The 20,958-nt window shown below is 42.0% G+C and overlaps 1 protein-coding gene across 3 annotated transcripts in view; it reads right to left on the bottom strand.

Moving 5' to 3' along the window:
- Nid2 (nidogen 2) overlaps positions 1-14,145 on the bottom strand; it is a 59,140-nt gene extending 44,995 nt beyond the window's left edge. Inside the window, exons 1-3 of one of the 3 annotated variants that reach the window (XM_013357516.4) lie at positions 13,633-14,145; positions 12,671-12,979; positions 4,408-4,640 (exon numbers count right to left, since the gene is read on the bottom strand). In XM_013357516.4, coding sequence (XP_013212970.2) covers positions 4,408-4,640; positions 12,671-12,979; positions 13,633-13,863 — 773 coding nt within the window. In that variant the 5' untranslated portion in view covers positions 13,864-14,145. The remainder of the gene's footprint in view (positions 1-4,407; positions 4,641-12,670; positions 12,980-13,632) is intronic. The other 2 variants (XM_021724846.3, XM_005322850.5) reach the window with 2 other exon arrangements.
- Between the last annotated feature and the right edge of the window lie 6,813 nt (positions 14,146-20,958).

Genomic DNA, 20,958 nt, shown 5'->3' with positions numbered 1-20,958 from the left:
AAAAAGGCTGGGAATGTGACTCAGTGGTCAAGTGCCCTTGAGTTCAATCCCCAGTATCCTCCCCCCTGCAAAAAAAAAAGCAGACTTGTATGGTAAAAGGAATATGCTAGAATTTTGATATAAACTACCTTTAATTTAACATTATGTTTTGGTATAGACTATCAAGTTATAAATCTGCTCTACAATCCAAATATTTTTTCTAAAATATGACTATTTAAAAACAAATAAGGAATGTGGGAATAATTTATCCTTTCTCTACTTAATCTGAAAATTTGTAACACACTCAAGAAAATTCATGCTTACAATTTCTTCACCAAACAATAATGACCACTATACACTTTCATTAGGTGCCAGCCCCTGTACCAAGTGCTTCACATTCTTCATAAAACAGCAAGGTAAAGACGGTGATCATGCCTAATTTTACTGAGATAAAAATAGGATCAGAGAGGTTCACTAATATCCTTAGGATCACATAACTAATTGCTGCCAGAGCCTGGACTTAAATTCAGTGCTAACACAAAGCCCATGCTCTAAACATCTATATTATATCATAAAACTAAATCATGATAGTCAGCACCTGGATTATCACTACTCTAAGGAAAGTTAAAAAGACATTTTCATTATTGTCCCCATGTACTAATCCACAGAGAATGGAGAATCAAATAAAAATTTCTGAAAAAAAAAACAGTAACCATTAAAGTTTAAAAAATTTTGAGCAAATGCAGAACAAATTTAAGGAGAAAATAAGAATGTAGCTTAGTTAATCTGGGTGAGGTGGTGCACTCCTGTAATCCCAGCAGTTTGGGAGGCTGAGGCAGGAGGATCATGAGTTCAAAGCCAGACTCAGCAACTCAGCAAGGCCCTAAGCAACTCAGTGAGACTCTGTCTCTAAATAAAATACAAAAATGGGCTGGGGATGTGGCTCAGTGGCTAAGTACCCCTGGGTTCAATCCCTGGTACCCGCCACCAAAAAAAAGAATGTAGCTTGTTAAAATGAAAGGAGTCTTAAGTGAGAAGTCTTTGCAAAAACATCTAAAGACCACTCATTTTCTTCACTAGGAAGTATCAATGATTCTATTCAGTTTTCCAAATATCCCAATAATCCATTATTTAGAGTCAATGATACATTCTGAAGAGAACAATTATCCATAAGATTTTTAAAACTAAGAGGAAACTTGAGCTAGCAAGGGTCTGGCTAGCTTGAATCTACCAGTTTATAGACTCTTCTGCTGTTTGTACAAAATACCATGCTCAAATTCTCCCATGCTATGGAATTTCCTCCAAAGTCAGCAATGAGGAATAGGAGTGAATAATGAATAAGATATTTAAAATGTATTGAATTGCAAAAGCAAGAGACCTCTGCTTTAGGGGGTAGGTATTCATCATATTAGTCTGGGTTTTTACAGTAAAAATATTTTAAAACACAATTTGAGATTCTCTCCCTTTTGTGTGTGTGTGTGTGTGTGTGTGTGTGTGTGCTCATATGCACAGCTGCTGCTGCTGCTGTAGTAAATCTAGGAAAAGAAGAGCACAGAAAATAAAACTGTGATCCTTAGAACAATATTCTATGCAAAAACAGTATTTTCATAGAATTAGTGTTGTTCAGAAGCAAAAAGGAAAATTAAAGAAAATACGAGAAAATCCTAGCCGTCTAGGATATTAAGTTGATCATCACATTAGAAGTGTTGCAGCTTTGAAATCTGTTCTCGGATTTAGAAACAGAAAACTATAAAACTTTCAGATAGGGCTACACAAATAATGGTAGATAAGAGCTAAATAAAATAGCCTTCTAATGACATATAAATAATGATTCTGGATTTTGTCATAGTGTATGATGGGAAAGTAACTAGTTTGAGTTTATCATAAAATCCCAGATCATTTGTAAGGCTTAGTGATAGAAAGAAATTATTTCCTAGAAGGGAAAACCAGGATACAAAATAGGATGCTAATGCCTTCCTTGTTGGGTTGTTAGAAAGATTAAGTGAGAAAACCACACAAAATGCCTAGTACACACCCTGTGCATGATTTACGTACTTAGTATTACTATCTTCCAGAAGACAGAAAAGTTTAATCAACCAAAATGCAAATGTACACGTTCACATTTAAGTTTGCAAAAGAAGAGTCTGACAAACATTATGAATTATTTAATTTATGACCTTTGAATTTACCAGTATAGGACAAGTTTGAGGAAAAGAAAGTTTCCATTGACAAGGAAAATAACTTCACTCTTTAGTGATGCATACCAAAGTATTTAGGAGTGAACTGAAATGTCATTTGTCACTTCCTTTAATTCAAAAACATGTTAAACGTTCATCAACAAGTTGGACAATGCAGAGCATACACGATGCAATGCTTTATTGTCTCAAAATGATAATATAGACAGACATAGGACTGAAAGGTGCCTGTAAGACAGTGACCAATGTGAAAATACCACATGTAGAGTGAACAAACAATTTGTGTTTTAAAAAGTTTGTGTATGTACCTCAAACACAGGAAGGATGGCTAACACTGTTTATCACTTGAAGTGGTGATCACGGGTACTTTTTACTTTTACTTCACATTGTTCTGCATTTTCTGTACTTTTTTTTTTACATACTTCATTTGGTCCCCATTTCTCCCCACCTCCTTGGTAATATTGGGGATTAAACCCTGGGGTGCTCTACATCCCCAGAACTTTTCATTTTTATTTGGAGATAGGGTCTTATTGAGTTGCCCAAACTGCCCTCAAATTTGCAATCTTCCTGCCTCAGCCTCCTGAGTTGCTGGGATTACAGAACTGCACCTCAGAGCCTGCCTTGGCCCCATTTCTTATTCCATTCTCAAGACAATAAGAGATTTATGGAAAGTATCAACGATGAAGACATGGACAGTCTGGAGAGGTAAGTGGCAGTGCTGTGTGCTTGTTGCACACATGTATGGTGCTAGATCCCAGGGCCTTCAGGAGTCTGGTGGGGGACACAACTGCTTTTTTCCCCATGGGCTTTGTGGCCCCACTGCTCCTGGGCCCTGTGTGGATGTCAGCCCTTACTCTAGACTCTGTGATTGGATTGACCTATTTGTCTACATTACCAGAGCACAAGTCATTGGTGTGCAGGGCCTGGCTCTTAAAAAATCTGTATCCTGCAAGCTCACTGTGAGCACTTCCATAATATCTGAGCAGTAGAGAACCCAAGCTCCTGAATAAAAGAGGAGGATGGAGAGGGGAGGGGAGCAGAGAGAGAACAAGGAGCTAAGTTTGCCCCAGAGTCCAGACTACACAGAAGTCTAGCTAGAAACCAAAAGATGTCCCCTGTGGGTCACAGAATGGGAAAGGAGACAAGGGCTCAGCATAAAACAGAGTAAGCAATTGAGCACTCCTGGCCTGCGCTTGGGCTGTGGCTTGGCCACTTAACTCTGAGATCACAGGCAACTGATTTAACTTCCCTAAGCTTATTTGTGAAATTTAGAATATAGTAGTACTTACTTCCTGCGATTCTGGTGACTTTTAATTAAGATAACACCTGGAAAGTATTTAGCACAATACTTAGCAAATAATAAGCTTTCAATAAACGTCAGCTCTGAGAAACCTTATCTGACTGCAGTGCCCATGGTCTGGTAGTCAAGCAGAGCAGATGCCATGCATAGCTGTAAGGTGTTCCTACAAACAGGGATGATTTAATGAAACGGAGACTCAGTTAAGGGAGGCTAGGAGATAAACAATGTGTTCCATCTGGTTTCTGGACCAGTAGTTAGGAAAGGGATACAAGAAAGACAAAAACAAACAAACAAAACAAACAAAAAACCCTCAAAATACCAGGGTTAATAAAAATCATACTGCTCCCAAATGGACTGACAAAACGGGTCAGGGCTGAATATTGCAATTGTGGAGTAAGCCAATGACATGGGTCCAATTCTGGCTACCCCATGGAAAACCAATTAGTGTAACTTCAGGTCATAAAGCCATAGAGAAATCCTGAGGCTTCTAAACATTTACAAATGTGTTTTATTTTTTTCCTAAATTATATTAATTTAATTTTTAACAGTACCTGTCCAATAGACTAAATCCTCCCCTGTGAAATGATTAACCTGAAAACCCTCCACCTAGGCAGTTTATACTACTGGATATTTTTATGTGGTTCCAAGAGCAATGTTTTTTCATAGCAAGCCTCCGTGGCTCTGCAAACACACACACCCACACTCTGCTCTGTTTCTGGTATCTATACTCAACAGGGCAGGACATGGTACAAAGGGGGATGACTACATCTTGGAGAACTTGATTCTCCCTGGGTCCAATCTAATTCCTGGGTTTGATGCATAGTCTTTCTTATAAGCCACCAAACGGTAATTTAATGGTCTATAGCCACTAGGATTTGGGCCCTAGCTTCTTTATATTCAAACAGAAAAAGGCTTAAGCTCCATGTTACTTACTGGTAGAGATTTTTCACAGACTGCTCAGTGCTGGTCAAGCTGAAATATAAACCTTCTCGCTTCAGGTCATCAGCCTCGCCTCGGCAAAAGCCCACCCGGGCTGGAAGCTGGAGCTGGACGTTGTAGGACTCTTTGGGGCGGGTTCCGAAGAACTGAAGACCGTTGGCCGGATAAAGAAAGAGGGCGTAGGAATCGGACTCATCAGATGCCAAAACCACCTGGAAAGTGTTCAGCTAATAAAAAGAAAAGAAAAAGAGATTGGAGACATCCTTAAACGAACAGATGAAGGAAATGACAGAATTCGGGCAAGACATCAAGGTGGAAAGGCACTCACCTTTCTCAGGATTTCCCCAAATTGTCTTGAAATATAATCTTTAAAATTCCTTCTTCAAATTACAAATGTAATTTATAAGTACTATCATTCATGTATTATAAGTATCTTCTATCAATTTATATCAGTTGGCACAGAAAAAAAAAACCTTAAAAATTTTTTACGTTTTCCAATATCTCTCATCTAAACCCCTCTCAGAGCTAAGAGCAAGTAGCAAAGTTAACTTGTCCATTGCCACAGTCACTGCCCTAGTGCATAACCCCAGGCACCCAGCATCTCTCCTCTGGATCATTCATTCATGAATTCATCTATTTATTAAGTGCCCATGGAGGGCAGGCACTGTGTTAGGCCAGCTGACCAAAAGGCCTCCTTGCTGCTCTCAGGGCCTCACTCTCTTTTCTCTTCCACACCAGCACCAGAGTTACCCTCAAGTCACAGATGAAGAAAAGAGACGAGGGGCTAGCAGATGTGCCAAAAGTCTGTCAGCAAGTCCGTGGTGGCAGCCAGAACCCACCCATGCCCTGCACCACTAGGCCAGTCCTTAGCGCCCCATTCACGGGGATTTGTAATGACCCAACCTCCCCTTGGTTCTGCTGCACCATCATTGGACTACTAAGTCATCCCCCTTTGTACCATGTATTTGATGCTTCTATCCTTTGCTCATGTTTCTCTGCATCTACAACTCCTCCTAAGCTTCAGACACTGCCCCTCGGAAGTGTTCTGTGATTCTCTCTAGAATTACTTCTCACCCTCTGTGACACCTCTGTGGGTATTTCTAGATAGCATTCACTTCGTTTTGCTTGGTTGGCTGTTTATATGTTTCTAAACCCTCTTTGCTTATTCATTTCTACAGTAATTCAAATGGCCAAGTGTCTAGTAAACACTGGATATTATGCTCAGCACCAAATACACAAGGAGCAAAAAAACAGGAGACTCTGCCTAGGAGAGGGAAGCAGCAGTGTCTGGAACTGCAGGACAGTTAAGGGAGAGTGGTAGAGTGGTTGAGGCCACAGAGGAGGGTGTGTGCCCAAGACTCCAGGTGGGGGTGGGGAGCCATCACAGAGGCAGCCTGTGAATGTTAATAAATACCACTGGAGTCAAAGCAGACCAGAGAGAGAGAGAGACCAGGAGCCTAAATTAGCCACAAACTCAGTACCCAGCTGACTACAGAATCACTGTTTGATGTTCAGATTACTCTCATTTCAATAAGACAGTTTCACCTTTACCTTTATACAGCTATCTGCCCACCATCCTTCCAAAAGATCAGTTAATGGTGTTGGATTATCTTTTAAAAATGCTATACTTAGGGCTGCAAGACTACCTCTCTCACTAGATCACATACTCATTTTATAATCTAATAAGGAACTGTATAGGTATTTTTTAAAAACCACTTCCCTCATAAATAAGGTGATTCATAGAAACATTTACTAGCACAAATTATTACCTTCTCATTTGGCTAGGCACAGAGAAGAACTTAACTGAAAACAATAGAGAGGAAAGAATGTGTTGTGCTTTGGGTCTGTCCTGGGTCCTCTCCCATCTTGTTCCAGATCTTTTCTAATGCTAATTTTTCCCTTCAAAATTTAATTTCAAAGTAGTTTTGAGGTTTTGCAGATAGGACAAAGAAATGCAGGCATTAGCATGCTTTAAAAAAAAAAATCTATTGCAGGAGCCATGGCAGCATACTCCTGTAATCCCATCTGCTCTGAGGAGGCTGAAGTAAGAGGATGGCAAGTTCGAGGCCATCCTGGACAACTTACAAAGACCCTGTCTCAAAATAAAAATTTTAAAAGGGCAGGGGATGTAGCTCAGTGTAGAATGCTTTCCTAGCATGACAAGGTCCTGAGTTTAAACCCCAGCACCACACACACACACACACACACACACACACACACACACACACACACACAATACTATGTAAACTTTCTTGTAGTTCTCTAACTGAAAAAACAATCCTCTTGCTGATCTCCCCCATTCCCAACCTTCTTTCTCTGCATCTACAAACCCTCCTGACCTTATTCAATAGACAGGGGATCCTATATATTTGTTATTGTTGCAGCTGTTGATTGTTTCATCAGTAAAACTTGACTGTTCCTAAAACAAAAGGCAAGGAATGTTTTCTAAAATCTTTCACAGATCAGAAGCCTCTACTTCTGCCAAATGTAAACCAAGGCATTCTGCCCCCTTGTCTATGCATAATATATACTTCATCATCAATTAATGTGGATTCTATCACTTCAGAGTTTTATTTCGGTCAGAATAAAAACTTGGAAAAGAGAAGTCATTGGGGAAAGAGAAAGAACCCCATTTCAGAAAGCTACACTTTAAAAGCTCCTGCTGTGGATTGCCCATAATCAAGGTCCAAGAGAGGGGAGAATCCGGTTCTAAGTTTAGAGAAATTCTGAAAGATAAGGCGGTGTAAGATTGTGAGGAGTTGCAGGGACTGGGAGGAGGGATATGGAAAAATAAACAAAGCTGAGAGGGGGGTCTGGCTTTTCCTCCGTGGGGTCTGGGTAGTTAGCATTTCATTCATTCTCTCAGTCACCCACTCAACAGCCCCGTTCTGATTAAGATGTGTTCAACATCTTTCCTATGCCTTCTTTGAGACAAGCACTCTTTACAGGTGGCAAATGTTTAATTTCTTTGTCTCCTCTGAAACAGGCAAATATCAAAGGAAGACAACAACTTCCTTTTAATAGAATTTATGAGACCAAAGTACACTCCAAAAGAGTTTGGCTGTTTAAAAACCACCCACTCACCAAATACTGACTTGTAAAGTTCTCCATCAGTTCTACAAAATTCTAAGGACACTCCAGAAGAGTTTGGCTGTTTAAAAACAACTCGCGCACCAAAGGATGACTTGCAAAGTTCTCCGACACTTCTACAAAATTCTACATCTGATTGCTAAAGAGCCCTCTTGACGCTCCTGAAGGGCTCCACTCCTTGACTGGCTTCCAAGCCAGAAAGGTCCTTGAATTCCCAGATACAAGCCTTTGCAAGAGCCCCACATGTTTGGACTCTGAAGGCAAACTCTCAGATAGGCTGCCAAACCCTACACAAGGGTCACTGGTTCTCAACTTCCCCAGGATCCCAGAGAGGAGAGAGGGGCCTCTACAGGGAAAGGAGCAGTACACAGGTTCAGGCTGGTGGCTGCGGAGCTTCAAGGTTTCCACCATCCTGATATCAGAGAGAGAAAGGCCAGAACTCTGAGCAGAAACCAGAGACGAGTCTGCCTGTCCCCTTCCAGGTGCATGACATCACCACTCCATATTGATGTGACACTAGGCAGACACGGGCTGATGGATACAAAACATGCCCCCTCTAATGCTTGCAATTCATTTAATTAATCACAGACATCTGTCAAAAAGTCACAATCGTGCCATCCCGTCCCTCTCCCCAAGGTGTTTGCCTATAGAGTTTTGCCAAAATAAAAATGAAAGTGGAGTAGGATGACTCCTTCAGGGGTCACAGAGTTCTTCCTGTCTTCCTAGGGACACATGCTCTCTAGAGTTGTAGGATCACTGACTTGTGGCCTCCTGAGTTCAATGGGAACACCAACCTCTATTCCTTAGCGTAATTCTTCATTTCCTCATCTGTAGAACACCGTCACAGGTGTGATTTTTCCCTGTTCGTTTTTCTGCACTAAATCCTACAAAACTTGCCCAAAATTCAAAGATAAGTGCTCAATGTGGTCACATCCCTAATATTGCATCTTTCCTGACACTTGGGTTTGAGCAAACCTTCGGTATTTTTTTAAACCAGTTTCCACACGTGTCTCAATTTTGTCTTTATACCTATATCTTAGACTCAGGTTAAATTTGCCCTGATAATCTGTAGTCAAAAAGCTACAGCCAAGTCCAATTTTCTTGGCCAGTGATTATCATCCTTTGCATCAAGTCAACATGCCCCATCTCCACACGGAGGCCTTCACTGGGCAACCTCCTGCTCACTCTTACGTCACTGTCCCACTACTCCCTCATCCATTTCTCCAGCCTCAGCCCTCTCAGTCTTCTCTCAGGACATGCCCCAACTCAGACCAACCCCTCCTGCTACCTCATTCTCAATATTCATCCTCTCAAGTACCTTTAACACAACTGAAAATCTAGGTCAACAAAAACATCCCACACTACACACATCTGTATAACCTAGTTCTCTATAAGCCCTTGAAAGTGACCACCCCACAATGCTCCTCCCCCTGCAAACAAACAAACAAAAACATACACATAGCTAAAGTAAACACTACTCTTGTGTCTCCCACAGTTCTTTGAAAGTCAATACCATGACTTCTTTGTGAATTACCTACATGAAGGTTTAAAACAATCTCAGATTAATTGAATTGATAAACACTATTTGTTCACATTTTTTTTTTCTGATGTAATTACACCTTGACATTCCTGCAACATCAGGTACAGCTTCCTGTCATACCGAATGGGAATATCAATGGAGAGAAAGAGCACCAACTTGACTGTTTTAAGTGGTAAAGATGCCATTCCTCTGATATATTCAAGTTTCCAGAAACTCTGCAATATTATCTTAGTATGCCAAAATTCAAGAAATCCACATAAGATTCACACAATCCTTCAAGCAAAGTAGTTTAATGGTTGCCAAAATCTATCTCCAGAAAACTATTAAAGCAAGAATTCAAGTCCCAGGGCTTTTTTAAGTATTCAGAAGACTCTTCAACGTGGGTAATTGAAAAAACATACTCTGTCCTAACAGAATCCTCATCTTTCTAAAGGAAACAAATTCTGAAGCCAATTTAGTATATGAAAATGTCTAAAAAATGATTTTAACTAGAAATGTTAAAGAGCAATAGAATCTACAAACCTTTCCCTAAACTAACTTCCCTCCATAAAAGGAACAAACAAACAAAAAAGAACAAGAATAGTCATTATTCAGAAAACCCTCTAGTTAAAGAATGCTTACACAAAGGACCTGTATCACAACATCTTTACGAGAGAAAGGAACAAAAGAAGTAGAATCTGGTCTTATCAAGTCAACATAGGGAAACATAGTTTGGCTGATACTAGGTCAAGGGACTACAATAGCTTTACTTAAAAATGTCACCTCGGTTCATTCTCACAACAGTCCTGTACAGTAGGAGGCATTGCTACCCCATTTTACAGGTTAGGAAATTAAGTTTGAATCTGGGTCACTAATTCCAAAGTCACTGACTGGCTAACCTTCCAAAACCATTCTTTTTTTCCCAAATGTTTTTATGTTGTCATTGACTTCACAACCACCCTGGAAATTTGATAAAAGAAGTAGCACAGATGAAATTGAGAAAGGTAATTAACTAAGTCATCTCATCTGTATGGTAACTTTTATTTCAAAGAAGCCCCAGTATAATTGGGATCCAAAAGCTGTAGCAGGATTTCATAAACCCAGTTGTCATGCAATTGCTCTTCTCTCTAATTTACTTAGACTCAACTTTGTCTTTCTTTTCTCTACTGAAAAAATAAGACACACATATAACTAGATTCTCTTCTGAGCACTGCAATTCAAATTTGGAACTGATACTGGCATCAAAGTGTCCTCTGCAATCATCCTGGATGATCACTTTATCTTCTATTTGCCATTATCTGTGAAATGCAAACAGTAATTCCTGTACTTATCCTGTAGGATTGTGATGGGAAGATAGTATGATAAATTATTTTTGGAAGAATTTAACAAAATAGCTTGAATCAATAACATGTTTAATAATTGTCTAAGCAGTCAGTCTCCTTTTTGCCCTAACCTTCTCAATACCATCAAAATTATCTCTCTTTAAAAACAACAAAGCAAAAACATCTCAAACCGCCCCTCCCCTGTTAAAATCCTTCAAAGGCAGCCCACTGCCCAGAAAAAAAAAAAATCCAAACTCCTCCCAAAGGAATATGTGGCCTTTCTAAAAGCCTTGTATCTCATCATCCTTCTTCTTCAGTAACAAGGCACAACCTGCAGTGCCCTCAGCATGTTATAATTTAAGGCACATGGGTGACACATGCTATCCCTTCTATAGTGAATGATCTACTCTAATAACTCAGATGCAAAGATCCCTTTTCACTAAAACCCCACACAGATGGATTTCCCCTTATACAGGAAGGGCTAGGGGTAGGCTCTTTAAGTCAAGACACCATACCTATCATAGTCAAAAAAAATCCATGAGGTCCTTCTAACTATGAGGTCCTTCGTGGCAAGAGTATGTCCTTTCACAGTATCTACCCTAATAATGATCCAATAGTAAGTGTACAGAAATGGTTTATTGGATAAATAAATCTCAACTATGTTTAAATATAAGTGATTTAAACACACAGGTAAAAATATCACACTAAAGATACAAGTTTTTTTAAAGATTATAAGAATATATAATAAAGTGTAAGCATTATATGGCCACTAATTATTAGAAAAATTATAAATAATGCTTTCTTATTTTCTGTTTTTCAAATTTCTATTATTGGCATGTGATAACAATTTTGAATCAATTTTCTAACTTATAAACAAAAATGAATGAATGAAACGTAATGGTAGAGCCTAGCCATATTTTTCTTTATGTCCTCTCCAACCCTCTACCCAGCCCAGTGGTGTGCATAAAGAAGGTGCACAATGTTTGTTTCAACTGAAGATATTCTGTTGAGATAACTGAGATGTCACAACCATGCATTTAAAAAGTTGTTCAATAAATAAAACTAATTTTACTTGACCAAAAACTGAATGGCAAAAAGAAAACCCCAAACATAAATTTTTTTCACTTTAAGAGAATTTTTGCTTAGTATAAGTTATAGAAAATAGACTTTACTCTAATCACAGAGCAAGAACAGCCACCATCTTGAGCTACCTTCTTAATTTCTTAGGGAGGATATATGCTATCTTTCTATAGTTAAGAAACACTTTAATGAGTTAAAATAAGTAATACTTTTGCCCTTGAAGCACCACATTTTATATTCAGGTCTAATTGCATAAAAGGAAATCCCTACCTACTCCCAAGAATGAGGGAATTTGCCAGTTACCAAACTGCCCTGGCTCTACCCATTGTCCATTTGGAGTACTTCAAATCTTGCTCCTGGGATCAAAAACCGTAGCCTGGATTGCTTTGCTCTCTCCAAGGAAAGACTATAAAACACATTGTGGACAGTCTCCTATAAACTAAGGAATATACGTAAACTGGTATCTGGAGGGCAATGTAGCAAAAGCTTTCAAGTATCTTAGAAAATGCAATTGCCTACCAATTGTGATTTCTGGGATGTCAGCTAAGAAGATGTGCAAAGATGTAGCTTTTTGAAAAGTGCCTCACAAGTAATACTTATAATGATGGAAATAACCTTAATGACCACTGGGAATACTGGTTAAATAAACTATGGTAAACATATTGAGTGGAATATTACACAGTCATCATGCTTAATGTTATAGAAATATAGTTATTAACATCAAAACATATTTGGAATACACTATTTGGTGAAAAAACAAGTTATGTAGAAGTACATACAGTGTGAATCCACTATTGTTAACAAATAGCAATTATGTATGTGTAAAGAAAAAAACTCTGGAAAATGTCCATACAAAAATGTTTAATAGTAGTAGGAAAATGAGTGGTTTTTTAAATTTCCTGACTTTCTGATTTTTCCTTTAGTGAACACATAATCAGAAATACTTAGAGGTGATCCTAAAAATAAACAAATAAGCAGTAAACTGCCTGTTCCCAGGACCTCTGGCATCTGCACTAAGCAGTTTTCCTTGCTAACATAACCAGATCTGAATGAGCCTCAGAAGACATCAAAGGACACCTCTGAAGCCACTCTTCCAAACCACTTCAGTTATGGGGCCACCAAAGGAACCATCAAGTTTGGTACACGGGCAAACTCAGAAGAAACTAGGAGCCAGTCCCTGGGTTCCCGTTAAAATTCAAGTCCATCCCTGGATTCACTCAGCCGGGGAGCATCGCCCATCACTTACCTCCTCTGAGGGCGGAACCCCACGCTTGACCTCCTCATAAGCTCCCACCTGCTCCCACGTGGCCACGAAGGCGTGGGTGGGAGTGAAGCTGGCAGCGGAGCTTGGGAACCCTGTGCGCACGTAACGGGTTACCAGGCCCAGCACTGCCGGGGAGGTGTCCTGGCGGTACAGGACCCGGCCCCTTCCGTGACTCGTGTCGATATCAGCCAGGAAGGGGGCGATGGCGGGGAAGTCTGTGGGGAAATCATCGTCCACATATTGGGTCTCCCTGGGGAAGTCCTGGGTGGAGATGATGCCGTTTGTGCCCACCTGGGTGGTGAGAAGGGAAAAAAAAGAGGAGAGAGACTGACGATCAAGCAAAGGGGAGGCCGCCCATCTCCAGTCGTGCGCGCTCACCCAATTCTGCAGGGAGGGAAGGGTCCTGCTGAGGGAAAGAAGCCTCTCCTTCCTAACAGGAGGGAGTCCGGCTTCAGGGCTACCAGGACAACTGCAGCCGCGATCCCATCCCTAACCCCACTCCACGACGCTTGCAATAGGTCTAGGAGCCCCGGGGCTCGTCCATCTTCTCACTCCCCAAACAACCCTATAGCTCCATGTCCCTGAGGAGAAAGACTTGAGGTCGAGGAGGGAACACCCCAGCTCTGCAGAAGTACACAGCCTCCTCACTGTCCTACTGCAAACATCTCTGATGGCCTGGGCAACCCCACCTTCTTTTCTGCCCGGTACGCTACGTGGCTGCGAACAATTCTCACTCTTCCTCTCCGGGTAATTTTTTTTTTTTTTACCACTGCAGGGGTCAGGCAGCGGCATCGCTCCGAAGCCGCGTCCCCTGAGAGAGAGCCGAGAGTGTGGACTATTTCCTTCCTTCCCAAGGATCACGGTGAGATGGCCACAACATTAACTCCTGCGATGAACCTAGAGAAATGTGCCCGAGTCGCGCACCAGGAGCGGGCTGAACTTACATAGAGGTTGTTGAACTGGACATCGTAAAAGCGCAGGGGAATCTCCAGTTTCACCGCGGCTGAGCTTTCGTCGTCGCCTTCCTGCAGGAGCTGGTCTCCCCACGATTCCCCATAGGGGAAGAGCTCTCCAGGGTTCAGCGCCGCGGCCCGCGAAAGCAGCAGCACCAGAAGCAGCAGCAGAGGCGATGGCGATGGCAGCGAAGGCCGCCTGGCCGCCTGGTCCCCCGGCATGCTCCCTCCGCCAGTGGGCTGTCCGGTGGTACAGAGCGTCCGGCCTGCCTGCGGGTCCACCAGCAGCAGCCTCGAACCTGGATCCCCACAGACGCCCCGGAGGGGAGGGACTGCAGTCCCGCCCAGCGCATCGATTGGCTGAGGCTGTCAGCCTAGGACCAATCACCCGCTCTGAGAAAGTTCGGCAGCGGCCACTACATCTGGTTCTCATTAAATTTTCTAAGGCAGCGGTCTCGGGAGCGGCGGGGCTGGCGAGGTAAAAACCCTGGCCAGGGCTGTTCGGGCTGCTCGTTTTTCCTCCTCCTCCGCTCCCCGAGAGCTCCTGGGGTCACCCCCGCCCTCCGGTCGGGGCTGCCCCTCGGCCCCGGCCTACCCCGCCCCTGGGACCAAATGGCCTAAGAGGACCCAAGACAGCAAACGCTACAGGAGATGATCTAAGCGCGAAGGAGGGGACCCCCGGCGGCGTGCGCAGCTGCTGGCTGGCGCGACGTTCCCGCGCCGGACTGGCAGAGCAAGGGTGGGTGGTGGGGCTACGCTAGGAGGTCTGCGTCCTGCCCAGGGTTCCCTGGCAACCCCTTGCCCTTAAGGCCAGGCCCTCCGAAAGAGGCAAAGTGGCAATGTCGCTTCCTCCTCCTCCACTTCGTCCCACCCAGAGATGCCCTGCGGAGACGTGCGCCTTGGTACAAGCTCAGGGAACTGACTCCCAAGTTCGGTTCCGCCCTCCTCCGCGGGGCGGACAGCTGGGGAGAACTCCCCCACCCTCCGAAATGCCCGCGTGACCAGTTGGCACTGTTTACCTTCGCCGGGCAATGACCGCACCAGGGAAGACCCTGGATTCAAGTGTGTGATGTGCTTCGTTTGGGACGAGGGATGAGGCATCCCTTTGGGGCACCGGACCGGAAGGAGTGAGGCGTTGGGGTCCGAAGACTTGGTCTTCAGCCTGCGGTTTGCGACCCTCCGAGCCGCCGCGCGGGCGGCCAGGGAATCGGTAACCCGAGCTGATCTGCAGGACTGGAAACCACATAACCTGGAAAGCAGCTGCGCGGGTGTGAGAGAACCCCAAGCACCATAAACATCACCTTTGCGAAGCCTCAGGAGCTGGAAGAGATTTTATTACCATTTTTATTATCCAGAACTTGAAAATTTCCAGATAGTCTGTTTTCTCTCTCAGATCCCCCATGGGATTCTTAGAAACAAAGGTATTTTAATAGAAAGAAGCAAACGCTGGGAAATGCCTTAAGGGACTCTCCAAAGACAGATTTCTCTTTGTAGTTTATTCCAGCTATGCGAACTCTTCTGGACCCACAGGGTCAAACACTAAAAACCTTGAAGACACCAGACGGTGAGATTCACAGAATCAAAACAAAGTAGAAAACTGACCCAAAGCCGTTTGCTTCCTCAAAGTTATATATTTGCTCGGGACACAAACGCATTTATACTTGTACATATATTTTCTCATTTTTCCAGGTCAGGAATTTACATTCTATTGAAGACAAAACATGAGATGACTTGTGCAATGTCATCCGAAGTTACAAATTCCTCCCCTGTCGCCCTGAAGTTTTTCCTAATCCTCAGTTCGGCATAATAACAATAACAATACCTAGTACTGATTGGAGGCACTGAACTAATGAGGCAAGTGGGACTCCAAGATGAACTCCAAGATAGTCTCCCCAAAATCCCAATTTCCTGGTGTTTGCGCCCTTGTATAAGCCCCGCCCTTGTAGTATGTGCCAACCTTGTGACTTCTGACCAATAGAATGTAGCAACAGTGATGAGAAGTCACTTCAAGGATTATGCCACATAAGACTGTTCTGTATGGTTAGCAGAGTCTGTCACTGACTTTTGAGAAAGCCAACTGTTATGCCTGGGGCTAGGCATAGCCAGGAACCTAGGGCAACCTCTGGCCACCAGCCAGCAAGGAACTAAAAATTCTGCCAATAACCATGTAAGTGGGTGGAAGCAGGTTCTTCCCCAGTACAGTCTTGAGATGACACTTCAGCCTTGCCTGACTCTGATTGCAGCATGTGAGAGACTCTGAAGGAGAGGATCCAACTAAACTGAGTCCAGATTCCCAACACACAGAAACTGTGAGAATTATATGTTTTTTTAAGCCATTACATTTGGGGACAATTGTTATACAGCAGTAGATAACTGAAACATTTAAACACTGTTTTAAGAAAACCTCTAATAGGTTAAACAAAATCAGTTATTGTTACAGAGCTGGTATATTCGAGAAGTGAGATTTGAACCCATTTCTTTCTGATCTTTAGTTTCTCCCCTTAGGCACTAAATTACATTGCCACAAGGCCCTTTGCAAAGTAGCTGTAGTCAACCTCTGTAAATTTGTCTTTTGCCATGGCCACGCTTCAGCTGAGATTTTAGCTCTGAAATACAACACACAGTTCCATGATGGAGAATATCCTCATGTACTAGTTCCTTTACCTGAAGTCATATTTCCCAGTCAGCCTTAAACCAACACCCACTCATCCTTCAAGACTTGAATCAAAACTCGATTCATTCAGGAAGCTATCCTGGAATGTAGGAGATGTGCGCCTTTGATAGAAAGTCTGATATAAAAAAGCCTCTTCTTGCTCCCATTGTGCCCAGTGCCTGGCATGTTCATGTCTCTTGTCACACATATCTCCTATAACCCTGATCCCCTCTGCTCCCCCTTAACACCACCACTGCACCCCAAAGGCAGGGATTTTGTCTTATTCGATGCCTGCCACAATGTTTGCCTGGTTCATGCCTGGCTTATCAGAAGTTTAAGAAATTTATCAAATAAGTGAAGGCAAGCAGGCCAGCCTGGGACTAGGACCTGAATTTGCTGGCTCAAAACACAGCATTCTTTTCCTTCTACCACCTTTCCTGCTAATCTGACCTGACTCTCATAATCCTCTTTACCAGGCTGCCTAGCAACTCACCTACCACTGCTTTTCAGTTTTTGCCTTTCTTTCATTCATTCACCCATTCAACAACTATTTCCTGCAAGTTTGCCTTAACGAGCACAATTCTGCAAGAAATAAGGGGTGCAAGACCTGGCCCTTGACCTTAAAGAGCCCATGATTTGGTTGGAAAAAGAGCATAAACATGAAAAAAGAAATAAGGCTGCAGCATGCATTTAATAGCACAACAGGCCACAAAAAAACACTTGAACCGAAAGGGTGTCACTAGTTCTGAATCTGATGCTGAGTACTAAGAAGTGGATCCAATAGAGAAGAGGCTGAAATGAGCAGTCTTGTTTCCCTGTCTGCATAAAGTGGTTGAATTTTTGAAATATGAGGCTTTAGGCAGCTGTGCTTAAGCAGACATTCCTTTGAGCTTTTATTCTAATATTATTTTTAAACGACTCAGTGGCACCAATAGAGTAGTTTCTCCTTTAAAATGTCACTTTGTGTCTTGGGGAAAAGAAAAAAATCTGTTATAGCTATTTCACTGGTCAAAGTAAATACTGAAGAAATACTTCTCTTGTGTCCACAGCTCCCTTTGCAAGAGTAGAATTTCCATGACCTGCCAGCCTTGCTGAAGAGGCAGAGGCTCCTTTCAAACTGGAGGTTATAGAGGACTTCTCTAGAAGTTTTTAGCTCTCTTGGATTGGGTCCTCCCAGTAGACCAAGCATTGCTTGGGAAGCATGACTATTTCAATGTAGGACTTTCTATCCCAAGCCAGGATGGTACCAGATGCCTTGCCAATAGACCTCAAAAGAGTCTTCACAGTTATAAATATACTTACAACTATAAATATATTTTGTGGTTACATTTCTTTGCAAATACCAAAGCTTCAAGAATGATGATACTTCCTGTTATTTTAATCAAGAGAATGAAACTCCACAGTGTGGCAAATAGATGTAGGTATTCAAGAGCAAGTTCTATGTATAGCATTGACCAGTGTGTGTATGTGTTTGTATTGGAGGTGGGCTTAGTGGAAAATGTCCCAGTTCTCATTGCACACAGGGATTCCTCGCATAACTTTACTATCCATTAAATTCCAGGGTGGGTGTGCTTGCATGTGGAAAAAATAGAGTCGAGAAAATTAGTGTCTTTTCAGATTCAGGCTTAATTGAAATTATGTTCAGCCTACGAAAAACCGTGGAGTAAGAAAGTATTTGAATTAAAATGTACAATATGAAAAGACTCTGAACCTTCTACTCTTTTGATATGAATCACTGACTATGTAAATTTGCCATGGATTTCTAAGTACAAAGAAGGTTAGAGTGGCAGACACTTTGGGATTTTTTTTTTCCAACATAGTCATCCTCTTTTATTTCCTGGTTTCAGAAATTCCATTTTGTTTTGGTGAATAAGCCCAAAAATGGTGGGCTCCTCCCTCAGTGTTGGCAGATGAACTAATATTGGTCAAAGCCAATCATAATTACAGTACATCCCGTCTCCTTATCTGCAGGATATGTACCACAGATGCCTGAAGTTATGGGTGGTATGGAAGTCTGTATATATGCTACCATTTTTCCTGTACATACATTCCTATGATAAAGTTCCATACATAAAGTAGACATAAGTAAGATACTAACAACAATTATAAAATAGAATATTTATGACAATATGCCTTGATAAAAGTTACTTAAAACCTATGAATTGTTGATTTCTGGAATTTTCCACTTAATATTTTCAGACTGTGGTTGGCCATGGGTGACTGAAACCATGGCTAAGGGGCTCCTGTACACCTTTCCCCTTCTCAGTGATACAATGTCCTGTACCTTCAACCTTTCCTTTTTTTCTGGCCCTTCCCCTCTGCTTTTACATACATTCCAGTCTTACCCATAAAAACAAGAATAAATTTCCCTGGTTTGGATTCGAAGTGTCCTGTAAAAGTGCCTAGGTTAATGCAGGAGGTGAAACGATTAGAGGATGACTGTCATACCTAATCAATAATGTGACCCATATAATAGATTAATAATCTGAATGGATTAACTAGAAGGCAGGTGAGGTGTGGCTGAAGGAAGTGGGGGTCTGGGGGCCTGCCCTTGGGGATCATATCTTGTCTCCCTGGTTTCTAGTTATCTCTCTTTTCTTCTTGGCTGTTGGGAGCTAAACAGTTTTCTTCTGCCATGCACTTATGCCTTACTTTGGGGACCAAAGGAATGGAGTCAATCCACCATGGACTGGAATTCTGAAACCATTCGCCAAAATAAACTTACAACTCTTAAATTGTTCTTGTCAGGTATTGTGGTCATGGTGACGAAAAGCTGACTAACACAACTTACTTTCTTATTGCCCCAGTTTTGTTTCTTTTACTTTCAAGAACCTCTGTTGAAAAGGAACTATACTTACTGTGTGCCCTCCTTCACTCTAATGCACAAAGAACCTTTCTACATCCATCAACAGAGGGCTCAGGCAGAGTAGTGAAATCAGTGAAAGACCAGCAGGGAAGTCGTAAGACCAATCTCCTAGGCTCTTTTTGGTCCTTACCTTGTAGGACCTTTTTGGTATTTGCGACGCTACTGATGACTCATTTCTAATTCTCTAGTTCCTTGACCTCTCTATTTCTCTGTGATATCTCCTGTGAGTTTCTCATCTTCTGCCTCTATTGTCTAAAACGTGGCATTGCCATAAGCCTGCTACTCTTCTTCCTCCATGCTGTCTTTGGGTGTCTTGATTCTTCTAATGGCCATGTTTCCCACCTACAATACATCATTCCCCCTAAGCCTAACCCTATTCCTTGCTGAGCATCCCATGGGATTACACCTAACCCCACATCCAGGAGAGCTAGATCCCTGCTCAGAATTTCTGAGTTTTCAGTTTCTGCTCCTGGCAATAATAGCCATTCCTCCTTTGTTACCACTATCTTCTCAGGTCCTCATCTTCTCTCACTTGCTAGCTTTTGTGGAAGAAATGATAGGTTAGCTTGCCCATTGCTTATTTCTAACCCCCTTCTCTTCTCTCACATCTATTATAGAAGTGAGATTATTGTTTTCTTAGCTTCTCTTGCAGCCATAGGTGACTATCTGGTATAATCCTGACTTAACCACTAGAAATCTGCTGAAAGTCTGTCAGTTTCTGGAAGGGCTTTACACTGAGGATAAAGGGAATAGTCAAACCTTTCCCCATTCTTGCTGCCTTAAACATGGATCTAACGTTTGGAGCTCTGACAGCCGTCCCCTGACTATGAAAAGACAACTTTGAGGACAAAATCATAGCAAAGCAAAAAACAGAAAGGAAGTGAATATCTGAACCAGTCAGTGACTTCCTATCACCAAATCCCTTTTCATATGAGAAAACAAACCCCTATTTGCTTAAGTCACTGTTATACTGTGTGTGCCTTATACCTGGGCATCCCCTGCCTAGGCTGCTCACCTAAAATACTGAAACTTTTCAGTTACATCTGTCACTTCAAGTAGTTAAAGGGCCTCAAGAGTAGTTTTCATGTAATAGTACACCTTTGTCTTCCTTTCTTCTTATGCCCTCTTATCTACGCATTATCACAATTTCAGATAGTTTCTTAACATGAACATAGGGAAAAAAGGCCTTAGATATGTATTCCTTTATAGTCCAACATGGCCAACAGAATGTGAATCAGCCTTTGGGGACAGGACCATATCTTCTTCCTTCTCTACTTCATGGGTTTCCTAGCACAGTACCTGTTACAGAGGGCTGCTCAGTAAGCCCTTGTTGATTCAAATTGGAAAAGAATGCGGTAAAGACATCATTTTTTTAAACTCCTACACTTTTTCCTGGATAATCCATTTCCTCATTCTTTGCATATTTGTTGCATTCTGTATCATTGCTGGAAAAATAGGATTAAAAGTTTGGCTTTTATGTTAGTAGAAGAGAAACTTCCACTCTAAATTGTATTTGAAGATGTAAATGCTAATGGCTTTATTCCCCTTCAGAAAGAATAGATCAAAAAGGACAATATCACTCTCTTCCCTGTTGTAGTTCCTACTAAAAGAACAGGCTGAACTACACAGGTTGGCACTTAATGATGTAACATCATTATCCAGCTTCACAAAGACTCCTCTACTCACCCAGACCATAAGTTTCTCAAAGTTTCCAACTTTTGCTTCCTTTAAGACTTCTACAGCTACCTAACACAATGTTGAGTAAATAAAGGCTGGTCAACTTCTAATGAGTTGGGGA

The sequence above is a fragment of the Ictidomys tridecemlineatus genome, chromosome 5 (genome assembly GCF_052094955.1).
Source record: "Ictidomys tridecemlineatus isolate mIctTri1 chromosome 5, mIctTri1.hap1, whole genome shotgun sequence".
Taxonomy (NCBI): domain Eukaryota; kingdom Metazoa; phylum Chordata; class Mammalia; order Rodentia; family Sciuridae; genus Ictidomys; species Ictidomys tridecemlineatus.
Note: the sequence above shows the minus strand (reverse complement) of the source record. Positions and strands in the feature narration are given on the sequence as shown.